Source organism: Coffea eugenioides, chromosome 7 (assembly GCF_003713205.1).
Source record: "Coffea eugenioides isolate CCC68of chromosome 7, Ceug_1.0, whole genome shotgun sequence".
NCBI lineage: Eukaryota > Viridiplantae > Streptophyta > Magnoliopsida > Gentianales > Rubiaceae > Coffea > Coffea eugenioides.
Window position 1 is genome coordinate 22,264,381 of NC_040041.1, and position 12,961 is coordinate 22,277,341.

The 12,961-nt window shown below is 41.8% G+C and overlaps 1 protein-coding gene across 1 annotated transcript; it reads left to right on the forward strand.

The window, feature by feature from the left end:
- The first annotated feature begins 11,046 nt into the window (after window positions 1-11,046).
- On the forward strand, window positions 11,047-12,726 carry LOC113777142. Its single transcript, XM_027322183.1, has one exon. It carries the CDS (start codon window positions 11,047-11,049, stop codon window positions 12,724-12,726), a length of 1,680 nt encoding a protein of 559 aa, XP_027177984.1.
- The last annotated feature ends 235 nt before the right edge of the window (window positions 12,727-12,961 follow it).

Below are 12,961 nucleotides of genomic sequence, written 5' to 3' on the forward strand. Positions count from 1 at the left end.
GAGCCAAGTTCGAACTGACCTTTAATATTTATCAACTATAAAATGCTGTTCAAATTTAATTTGATTAATTAGAAAATCAAACTCGAACAAGCTCTTATCGAATCTAACTCAATTTGAGTACTAAATAGTTTGATTTGTTTTTTAACCCTATTATGCTATGCAATATCAGTAGGCACATATTTGTTTTTCTCATAATGGAACTCAGAAGCATAATTATACATTGTAGCAATTTGCGAAAATTTGTTGACTGACTATATATGTTGCATATTGTGTAAATCAATCCCAGAAATTTTAGTGAAGAAATGAGTAAAAAAATATAGATGCATTCAGCTGAGTGTAGGGTGGTGGTAATATTGCAAGACTTTACCTTCATCCTTTTGAAACTTTATCGAGGGAAGATAGCAACAATGATTAACATATTAGAGATGCATTCAGCTGAGGGCCTCATGGCTTTGTAATTTGCCACATCCATTTTTTTAAGTAAGTAGTGATTTTTTTCTTCCCAGATGGCCAAATTGCCATTAGCAATAGATTATAAAATGTGAAGGGGGAAAAAAAGATGATTACAGTTTCAATCAAATATGAATACGGGTGCTCCAAAAACGAACAAAATGAGAATTATTAATTAGATTAGTAGTCAAAATAAACAGTAGAAAAATCAGAAAAAAAATGATTCGTGGCTATTGTTTAAGAATCTATAACTAAACTCATTTATGGATTTCGGAGAAAATCGTTTTATAATTGCTAATGTATGTAAGTGCTAATGTTTTAATGCTTCTGTTGTTTTTTTTTTTTTTGGTTCTTTAAATTTGTTAATTTGGTAACTTCCCCAAATTCAAAAAGTTGTATGACAAGACTAACAAATTTACTTCTTTTTCCGTGTGAGATAATTTGAACCAGTAGACCATCTAAATCAATTTTTTTTTTTTTGGTTTTCTACATCCATGAAGAAATAACAGCAACTTACTTGTAAGATAAATTTTGTGGAGGTGAAGAAACACATTAATTTCATAGTTACTCATCATATAATACCACATGAAATACGTTCACATAATTGTTTCAGTAATTTCAGCAATACAAGTATTCATATTGAAAATTGATTTTATCTGACCCTAATTAAGTCAAATAAAAATGCTGGAATTTCCTACTATTTCATCCTTAATTTCCTTGGGTTCTTACCGTATGATAAGGTTGGGAGGAAATCGCATAAGTGAAGCGATGATATGCAAGTATGAAATGTCAAGAACACCTGGAAGCCATATATATTTCAACCAAAAATAATGTGTGAAAAAAAAGAAAAAGAAATTCAGCACTTACTTTGGATTTGGAGAGAATGAATACTCTGGCAACAGGTGATCTGTTGAATCTGCAGAAATTCCATTTATGCGGTGAAGCTACATTTAAAAAAAAATTAAATTTAAGGGGAAAAAATACAGAAGCCAGCACTCACTTTAAGAGAAAATGAAACCTCTGGCAATAGCTGGTAATCTTGTGAGTATGCGAAAGTTCCTATCTTGTTATTGATGAAAAGAAGAGTTGAGTGAAACTGTTTATGAGTTTCGTGGCCATAGTAATACAATTATTGAACGTGTGGACCTATAGATTAGAATAGTATAAGAAAGCAGACTGAAATTACAGCATGACTACAAGGTACTTAGGATAAAATTTATTTTTAAATCATTAAGCACTAAACATGCATACTCCCATTAAAATCCATTAAGAATGAGAAAATAGAGAAATGAATAGTCATTTTAAAAAGTACATTAGTGTACATGCATGTAATAATAATATATATAGTTTACTTATTATGTTTCATGCACTTAAGTTTACTGATATTTTGTTAAAATAAATCTAATGACAAAAAAATAGAAATTTAATTAGGAACTTTTTGCGTTGCGTTGCAATTAGACATAATGGTGCCTTAGAAAAAAAATGCAAATCGAGATTTTAAAATTACACTAGTAAACTGCCAATTTTCTATATATATATATATAAATTCACCACCTTAACCAAAAATCCTGGCTCCGCCATTGGTACTACAAATTAATTTTTTTCTCTTCTTTTTCCAAATAATAGATTAGTCATCATGTGATTGCTAGTATATTGCTAATGGCAATTTGCCAAATCTGAAAATATTAAAAATAATAACATGGAAACTGGCAGCCATGGATCATGGAAAACCCTTGTTGGTTTTAGCAAATTAGCTTAGGATTGGAAAGCTCTAAGCTTAGACGATAATCCCAAGGAGAAAAAGAACAACTTCACTATGTTATCAAAGTATCAAACTCTGAAAAATAATAGTCAATCAAATCTAAATATGGAGAGCACAAAAAAAGAACAAAACTAGTTAAACATCAATCAGAATTCAAAATAAACGATTAACAAGACAGAACCAGAGATAAAAATCCAATCAACCCGGTCTAAATCCATGATTTCGAAATAAAAATTATGAGCTGATTTACTAATCCAAAAAAGTGACACTTTCCATGATTCATGGCTGTCATTACACAATTTCCTTCAATCAAAAGTAGGGATTTTCTTAACACATACTATAGATTAACAGAAAGTTCTAGAATTGGGAATACAGGTGTAAAATGAGAAAGAGATAGATAAAAAAACTCACATCGACTAAAAAATAATGTATATTATAGATACATTTTCCAAAATTTAGATTTTGGCCAATTGTGTATTCTAGTAGTAATAAAGAAAAACAAATAACAAGATGGCTTTATTACAAGAAAAAAGGGACTTAGGGGTTAAAGTGAGAAGTAGGACATACGTTAGGAGATTCGTTTTAAATTTCCCTAAAAAGATCATGTAGGTATTTTTCAAAATTTCTTGTTTTAATTGCCAAGAAATAGTACAATAAAATGAGTCCTTAATGAATAACTAAAATTTGATTAATTTACTAAATTGATATTGAATTTATAACTATTTGGTACAATAATTTGTATCTTTAGTTAATACTAGTATAATTTGTATCTTTAATTAATACTAGTATATGAGAACGTGCGCTGCACACTGGCAAGGTGTTTTTGGCTGATGATTTTGCAAAATTAGTAAATACAAAATTGAGAAGTAATGAAATGTTGTATAGTAACAATGTAATGTATACAAAATTGAGAAGTAATGAAACATAACATCTCCCAAATTCTCTTCACCGTCCTTCCTTTGTAGGAGATCCTGGCCTCAAACCAAGGTCTTCCTTCCTTATCCTCTATTTCTATTTTATGTTTAATAAGTTCTCTCATAGGATATTCTAGTGAAAGTTTTGTCTTTCCTAACATTTTACTAGTAAGAGCTTCTTCTCTTTTAAACCATCCTAATGATAGTTTTGTTTAGTTTTTTGTTCCTCAGTGAATTTTTTTAGATCTACATGTAAGATCTAAAATTTCTTGTGTCTTTTGGTCAGATCTCAGCATTATATCTAAAATTTTTTGGATCTTCTCATTAAGTCTCAACATCAATTTTAAATTTCAACTAGTCTGATAGCAGATTTGAGGAAATAGTCATGCGTAGATATCTATAGAGCAGCTCATGCAATTAGTCAGATCCGATGACTTGTGATTCACAATGTAATTTTTATCTTTTTTAACTTTGTTAATTCTAATGATTTTTTAGATCAAATATATCTATAATGTGTTTTATGCATTTTCTACCATTAGCGCACATTACTTTGTCAACTAAATTGTGTTGAATGATTTCGAGTTAGTTTATTAATAATATTGTCTTCTATTTTATCAAAAAAAAAAAAAAACAATGTAATATAGCAAATGAAGTAATGAACTAATCCTTTGTAGGTTCTTGGAGATGAAATTAAAAGCATTCCGCAAAAGAAAAGCCAAATTGACATTATGAGCATTTAGTAAAAGAATCCAATATTGTTACCGTTTGGAGGAATTGATCTCTCTCTCCAATTACACAAAGTGATGTGGTTCTCGGAGTCTCGCACTGGCAAGGCATAATTACGAAATTGAGCTTCTACGTGTTGGCCTCTAGGAAGAGCTCAATTTGGTAATTACCTAAGGTTGACTTTCTAGAACAGAACTAGAGCTTAAAGAATTTGATTTGGAGCAATACATTGGTTTTTTTGGAGGACTTCTACGTTCTATTACAGCAATAAAATTTCATTGAAATAATTTCCCTTTTAAGAAGAGTTGAAAGTGGAAATTGCTAAGGTTGGCTCTCTAATTAACCCAGAGCTTACCAAAAAAGGAAAAGAAAAAAGGTTGGCTCTCTAATTAACCAGACCCAAAAGAAAGAGTTCCCAGCATATTAGCCTTTGTGGAGCAACAAATGTTTTTAGTTAAAAAAAAAAGGTCAAAATGGATTCCAAAGAAAAATAAAGAATCATCTATCCAGCAATCAATTAGGAACAGATGTTTTCATTCTTTTTCTATTTTTCTTTTTCCCATTGTCAAAAATATTTCAGAAACTAAGAAACTGACAAATAAATAAAAAGCCAATCATGTTTCCCTTGTTCTCCACATCTTTCATTATCTTGTTTATATTTTTCCTTCCAACTTATAGAACATATAAATAGCCGAGGAAATGGAACAATTAATCAACTTATTCTTTTTTTTTTCTTTTTCAATTTCCTTGAATTTAAAAATACCTGCTGTTGATGAGCACCGAACTCAGCTCTATTTGAAGAAATCGATTGCAGAAGCTCCGGCGACCGGCACCAGCTTCGCCACCTCCTAACAACCGCCTTTTACTCCACTCCAATAGTTAAAACTTAAAACTCAGCTAATTCATCAAAAAAATGCAAATTTTTTCCTGGGATTTCTTTGAAAAGTATACTGTGATACAATCAGAGTTGTGAGAGTCAATGAATATCCGAAACGAGAAGGTTCACAGTAGCAGGCCTTCACTTTCTTGTCCACAACAATGATGCCTTTGGTTTTTCCCAATTAAACAAAGGTTTTATGACGAAGATGCTCTCCATATTTCACACCAGGTAGTGGTGCTTTTCTCAACAAACATTTGTCGCATCCACCAAGGCAGAAACATGAGTCGTTTTGTGGTCGCTTTGAGGTTTTCAAATCTTTAAGTTTGTTGCATGATTGTTAATTAGTGCTAATTGGGTGGGACCTATCATAATTTTAGTGCTAATTAATCTATTGAGTGATCGTGGACCTCAATGTTGCTTGTATCGCTTATTATATTTATTGATTGATTGTCGACCTCAATGTCGCTTCTATTGCTTAGTATATGTTAAATACTCGTGAAAGTATCGAGATAAAGAGAAATGATATTGAAAGATTTAAAAATTTTAGTGGCATCACAACATTTGTAACATTCCTATCTTCTTTTTTGCAATTGTGCATGATATTGCTTGTAGTTTGGACGGTTGAATTTTTTACTTTAATAACCTTTTTTTGCTTGTTCAATTTTGCTAGATTAATTGCAACTAACTCTTGCTTATGTGGAGTAGTAATCCGTTTTGATTCATTTCTTTTTGTCGTTTTTCTCGGTTAGATAATTAAGGGTTAATTTTTTCCATCTAGTCATGACTAGCTTGACTTTTTTGCTTAATGTGAGTAGTAATCCTTTTTTGTTTTTTTCTTTTTCTTTTTCATTAAATGATTTAAGGGTTAATTTTTTCATCTAGTCATGAAAAGGTTGGCTTTTTTCCTTTTTTTTTTAAAGTTTTGATATAAAAATAATGTTTTTCATTTCGATAAATGTTAAACTTAATCATGATACTTTACATTGAAACACATGGGGCAATTTTATTGCTATAGGAGATTATGATGTTAAACATGCTAACAAGGGTGAAATGTAATTTATTCTATGCATATTCCTAATCAATTAAAAAAAAGGGCAAAGAAAAAGAAAAAAAAAACTGAACAACAACAAATTAAAGAGCTATTTGGTTCGAATTCTATAATCACTATTACTATGGGTACAATAAACTGGGTAATAGTAATGGGTTCTGATGAAAACCCAACGAGTATTTTGGTAACTTTATAGCAATGATTTTTAAGAAATTATAAAATTTTCTTTTTTATATTATATTTTTTATTTTTTTGTATTGTTTTATGTCATTTTATTCGTCTTTTTCCTTTTCACGACACCACTGCCGTCCACAGTGTTGTTAGATCGCGACTGGACCGGTCGATTTGATCGATCCGACTATGAACCGGTCTTTTTACCTGAATTGATTTGTAGCACAAAATCGTTTTGGGCCACAGTTGCCTGTGCCGAACTCGGCAGCTGAAGATGTACGGTCATCGTATTTTGTCACATCAATTTACATGATTTGAACCCTTTTAATGAATATATAGCAGAAGTGCAGCCAATTTTCCTCTATTTGTATCTTACTTCTTCGTTTCTTGATTCTGCCTTCTTTCCCTATTTCACATGCTTTTTCTGTTAATCCAACAAATGACCAAAGCTAACAGTAAATTGGACCACAAATGTGCCCACTTTTTTCACCAATCCTTTAGGCCCTCCCAAATGTCCTTCAAGTCTGAAGCTGAAATTCTTGAAAAGAGCAGAGAGAGAGTACGTGTCAAGTGGCATTACAAGATGAAATTGTGAACTCTTCTGCAACAAGAGTTGTATGGAGAGATTTTCTTTTTCTCCCAAGAGTGAGAGAGTTATGTCTGAGGTCAAAGTGTTGTAACATTTTTGTAAACATCCTTTCTATAAAAAACAAGTGAGTTTTAGTATCATCTACTCTTTTCTATTTCTTGGATTTTCAATTTTTTTTGGGCTAATACTTTAATCTGAAGGCAGAAATCAGTTTGTCGTGTCCATGCTTTATTTGTTCATTGCCCGACTAGGCAGTTTGTCCACTATTGAGCTCTTCCCGACTTCTAATAAATCTTAATTTTTATTTCCATTAACAAAATACAGTGTTGTTCTCAAAAAATTGGGAATCTTTTCTGACATTTGCGGAATGCATCTTTTTGAGAAGTTTTTGTTCTATTGAAATAATCTGGGCTTTTTCCCTTTTCTTTTCTTGGCTGGAATTAGCATAGTTTTTTATTTCCTTTTTCTAATTTTGCTAAAGACTAGTAATCAGTTCTTGCCTAACAAGCACAGAGCATGGCTTCAACATCACCTTGAATATGATGTTGAAAGAAAATTAATGTCCAGCTCACTTGATAGTTGAAAATGTCAGCAGTGGTTAGGTGATCGAAATTGGATTTGCATTTGAACATGACCCTGGATTAAATAACATGAAAATTTTCCAGGATTTCGTGAGGCACTTTTGACAATGTCCAGATAAGGATAACAAGAAGGATTACACATGAGATGAGCAGAGTATAGATCACGAATTATCCTGGTAGCCAAGTCTTGCATTCTGAAGCAAATAGTAATACATCTCAAACTCTTGTAGTGTTACCCTTGTCTTCAATAGTGGCAGAGTCAGGACTCTAGGGGTTGGTTGGTTAGGGGGTGGTCAAACTGTGATAGCACAAAAATTATAGTAATAGTAGAGTTTAAAATCATTAAACATTTCTAATTAATTTATAAATTCATTTTTTCTTGTGTCAAATATGCTTCCAAATCTAAATTGTGCTGAAGATTTGCAGTGAAAATTACCTTTGAATTAACATCCTTATTTTGCTTTTGGTAGTGCAGAGGCCCCGTCCTGAGTCGAGACACGTGGCAGCCCAGGAAGGCCAGAGTTGGGCTTGCACTTCATGCCCATGGGAGCCATCCTGGGGCACACCGCCCGCTAGGGCTCCGGAGGGTTCCGGAGAACAATCCCATAGAGGACGGGGAGGATCCCTCAGTGCGGGATTGGGACTATTTTGGGTAGGTCTCGAAACGTACGGAGGTCGGACTCACAAGCAAGTATAAATGGTAACATGGTACAAGATACGCTCACTATTAGCCAAGTACGCGCTATTGTTTCACTTCCCGTAAACTTCACTTACCGAAAAACTAACTTGACCGTCGGAGTGCCTCCGGGGACAACCTCGGGGCTCCCCTGATAGCCACCCTATAGACCTTTTCTTGCTTGCTTTGGAGGGTTTGGACGTGCACTCCTCATCAGCACGCCGAGCCCAGGAGGTCAGCTCGGTCCAGCGAAGCTCAGTGCTTCTTCAGTTGGCGCCGTCTGTGGGAACAGAGGTAAGTATAGTTGTGTTGATGGCGAGAACGCGCTCCAAGCGAACCATCGAGAACGCCGATCCTGGAGCCAGCGAGGGGTCCCGGCGAAAGGAGACCGAGGATGCTCGGGACGCTGGGGGCTCAGCCCTTTCAGGGGAACGGAGGCAGCAGATCCTCCAGTTCGTGACGGAGAACCTCCCCATGTTGGAAGACATGGTTCGACAGGCGAAGGAGGGGGGGTGAAACCGGGGGCGCACAAACTTCCAAGGCGAAGGAGAAGCAGAAGGAATCGCTTCCCATTCCCTCAGAGGATGAGTCACGGGACCAACCCCCCAGAAGGAAACGGCCACGGACCCCCCTCCGGCCACGGGCCTCGGTGGTCGGGGACAGCGAGAGATGTTCCCGTGACCGGTCCGTTGGGGGCTGACCGAGAAACCTCTCCCTCTGGAAGCCTGCGCGGAATGAGTCTAAACGCTCTCCCGACCGATCCGTCAGGAGCCGACCGCGTAATCCCCCCCAGTGGAAACCTGTCCGGGACGAACTTGAGCAGATTTTGCGACCGCAATTGTACGAGAACAATTACACAGTCTCGCCGTTTACCCGGGGGATAGAGGACTACCCGCTACCCCGAAAATTCAAGATCCCGAACATCGAGTTATACGACGCCTCGACCGACCCGGAGGACCACCTCTCGGTTTTCCTTACTCACATGCGTCTACAAACAGCTGCGGATGAGATTCGTTGCAAGACCTTCCCCATGTTCCTGAAGGGGAGGGCCCGGCTCTGGTTCAAGGGTCTGGCACCAGGATCCATCCGAAATTTTCCCGAACTGGTCAGGCAGTTCGTCGCCCAGTTCGTCTCTTCGAAAACTTACTCGAAAAACGCGGCTCATCTGATGGCAATCAGGCAGAAGCCAGATGAGTCCCTGAGGAATTTCATGGCCCGCTTCAACACGGAGAGCCTGCAGATCAGGGACAAGGATGAAAAGGTGGTAATGGCCGCCTTCATGAACGGGCTCTGGGCAGAGGAGCTCTTCTACAAACTGGCCGAGAAACCTCCCGGAGATCTGGAGGAGTTCTTGACCAGGGCGCATGCCGCTGCTAACGCAGAGGAGGCGGCACGCCTGAAGACCGAGTCGGATCGGGAGTTCAGAGATCGTAGGGGACGGGGAAACCCTCCCGAGAACAAGGCCGACCCGGCCAAGAAGAACGTTTTTGACCGACTCTCAAAGGAGAAAGCCCCCGCTCAACCACCGCCTCCGGAAAAAGGGTACACTTCCCAGACTCGACTTAGGGCCCAGATCCTGGCCGTTATGGAGGCGGAGGGTCTAGGGGAACGGCTACCTAAGATGGGGACACCCCAGAACAAGAGAAATCAGGACTGGTACTGTGCCTTCCATCGTGACGTTAGGCACGACACGGAGGGGTGCTGGGCCCTGCGGAGGGAGATCGAGGATCTGATCCAGCGCCGCTTCCTGGGACGGTTTGTACGGCAAGGCCGACCAGGTCAGGAGGCAGGGCGCACCTACCGCAGAGACAGGAGAGAGGGCCAGCGTCGCGACCGCCCTGAGCGGCGTGATACTCCTCGGGAGCGCTCCCTCGACCAGGACACTCAAAACCTGGCGGGGGTGATTAACATCATCGCTGGGGGTCCCACGGGAGGGGACAGCAACGCAGTTCGGAAAAACTGGCGACCTCCTCCTGTGGGAGACGATTCCATGAAGCGCCTGTGCATGGACGAAGAGATTACTTTCGGACTAAGGGATGTTGTTCCCCTGGCGTCAGGGAACCACGAGGCCATCGTGATAGACGTCGTAACCAATAACTATCGGGTGAAAAAAGTGTACATTGACCAAGGAAGTGCGGTGGACATCCTGTTTTACCGGGTGTTCAAGGAGCTCGACCTTGAAGACGGACAATTGACCCCGATTTGGACACCCTTGGTGGGCTTCACCGGGCCACCCATTAACTCGGAGGGAATGATCACCCTGATGGTCACGGTAGGGCAGACGCCCAAATGCCGGACCATTCCCGTCAATTTCGTGGTGGTCAAACAACAATGCTCGTACAATATGTTCATTGGTCGGCCCGTCTTGAACGCCCTCCGAGCTATTCCTTCCTCGCACCACCTCAGCGTCAAGTTCCCCACCCCGGAGGGAATAGCAGAAGTACACGGAGATCCAGAGGTGGCTCGAGCTTGTTACTTGGCCGTGCTTCGGGGACAGGAGAAGGTGGTCGCTCAGACGACCAGCTTGAAGCCCTACATCCCGGAGGAGCAGGACCGACAGTTGGGCACCCGGGACGAGATCGAGGAGTTCCCCTTGAGAGAGGACAAGTCCGACCAGGTCCCCCGCATCGGTGCTTTGCTGCCTTCCGAGGAGAAGGAGGGGTTAAAGGCCCTGCTGAGGGAGTACTCCCGGGTCTTCGCGTGGACGGTAGGGGACATGCTTGGGATTCCGACTGACCTGGCCATCCACCACTTCAACGTGGATCCCCGCGTCAAGCCGGTGAAGCAGAAGAAAAGGAATTTCGCCCCAGAGAAGAATGAGGTGATCAAGAAGAAGGTCGGCAAGCTGTTGGAATCCAAGATCATCCTGGAGGTATATTACCCAACCTATCTAGCCAACCCGGTCCTGGTAAAGAAGGAGGACCAATCCTGGAGGATGTGCATGGACTTCACAGACCTCAATAAAGCTTGTCCGAAAGACTGCTTCCCTTTGCCGAGGATCGACAGGTTAGTAGACTCTACTGTGGGTTTTGACGTTTTGTGTTTCCTGAATGCCTTCAAAGGATACCACCAGATAGAGATGGCTGAAGAATACCGGAAAAAAACTTCCTTCATCACTGAGGAGGGAACGTACTGCTACCGGACAATACCGTTTAGGCTAAAAAAAATGCTGGAGCTACCTACCAGCGCCTGGTTAACAAATTGTTCCAAAACCAGATCGGAAGGAGCATGGAGATCTACGTGAACGATATGATCGTCAAAAGTCGAATTGACCGACAGCTCGTTCCTGACCTGAGAGAAACCCTGAACATTCTGTGGGAGAGCCGGATGCGGCTGAACCCGAAGAAGTGCACCTTCGGGGTTGGGTCGGGAAGGTTCCTGGGGTTCTTGGTCTCCCGCGAGGGAATCCGGGCCAACCCGGATAAGCTCCAGGCCATCGTGGATATGGCCCCTCCGAGGAACGTAAAGGAGGTCCAGCGGCTCACGGGGAGGATGGCCGCGCTGAATAGATTCCTCTCGCGTTCCGCGGTGAGGGGGCTACCCTTCTTTCGAATCTTGAAAGCGCCCAAGGACTTTCAATGGATTGAGGAGTGCCAGAAGGCCTTCACCGACCTGAAGGCATATTTGGCCGAGCTGCCCACTTTGACCGCTTCGGAGCAAGGGGAAACCCTGTTCCTATACCTGTCCGCCTGCCGCGAGGCCGTTAGCGCGGTCCTGGTGCGGGAAGACAGGGGGGTCCAGAGGCCAATATATTATGGCAGCCGTGCTTTACAAGGACCGGAAACGCGGTACACACCGGCGGAGAAATTGGTCATTGCCCTGGTGCACGTCGCCCGGAAGCTCCGACCTTACTTCCAAACCCACAGCGTTGTTGTCATGACTGATCAGCCCTTACGACAGATACTTACAAAGCCTGAGGTCTCAGGCCGAATGACTAAATGGGCCGTCAAACTGGCCGAGCATGACATTGGCTATCGGCCTCGCACCGCAATCAAAGCTCAGGCTCTGGCGAACTTCCTTGTTGAAGGGACCAGCTTGCCAAGCCCCTTGCCCGAAGAGGTACGGCCGGAGGAGCCGTGGGTACTGTTCGTGGACGGGGTCTCGAGCAAGGAAGGGAGCGGAGCCGGCCTACTTCTCACATCGCCCATCGGGGAAGAGCTGACCTACGCGCTCAGGTTTGACTTCCCGGCCTCCAACAATGAGGCGGAGTACGAGGCCCTATTGACTAGATTGCGGATAGCCCACCAGATGGGCATAACTGCGATCAAGGTCCGGAGTGACTCCCAACTCATGGTCCACCAAGTTCGCGGGGAGTACGAGGCCAAGGAGAACATCATGAAAAGATACTTGGCTAAGGTACGAGAGGCGATAACCCTGTTCGATGTTTTCGAAATCGAGCAGGTGCCAAGGTCACAGAACAAGCGCGCGGACGCTCTGTCAAAATTGACGTTTTCCTCGTTTGCCCACCTGAATAAGGAAGTTTTCGTGGAGGTAATCAAGCAAAAAAGCATCGACCCGGCCCCAGTCCTAGTTATAAATAGCTCGGCCTCTTGGATGTCTCCCCTCGTAAACTTCCTCAATTCGGGTATCCTCCCCGAGGACAAGACCGAGGCCCGACGACTCCAGCTCAGGGCTACCAAGTACGCGTATGCTGGGAGGACCCTCTATAAGAGGTTGTACCTGTCTCCCTGGCTAAAGTGCGTAACCTCCGAGGAGGGCGACTATGTCCTCAGAGAAGTTCACGAAGGCTTATGCGCGGCGCATGTGAGATCTCGGGTGTTGGCCAAAAAATACCTGCTCCTAGGCTACTATTGGCCCTCAGTGTTCCGGGACGCCGCGGCACTAGTTCAGCAATGCCGAGCTTGTCAGGTGTATGCCCCGCTGCGTCACCAGCCAACTCAGGAGATGGTCCCCATCCACAGTCCTTGACATTTTGCCCAGTGGGGAATAGACCTTCTGGGGCCTTTCCCCAGAGCTCCCGGGAGATACGAATACCTCATGGTAGCCATCGACTACTTCACCAAGTGGATGGAAGCGGAACCTCTGGCCACTATCTCTGGAAAAGTAGTTCAGAAATTCTTCTGGAAAAACATAGTTTGCCGCTTCAGGATTCCGCACGTTCTGATATCTGACAACGGGCGACAGTTCGCTGAAATTCCCTTCA

Coding starts and splice junctions, on each gene's coding strand:
- LOC113777142 (XM_027322183.1), top strand. CDS start 11,047: ATGATCGTCAAAAGTCGAATTGACCGACAGCTCGTTCCTGACCTGAGA.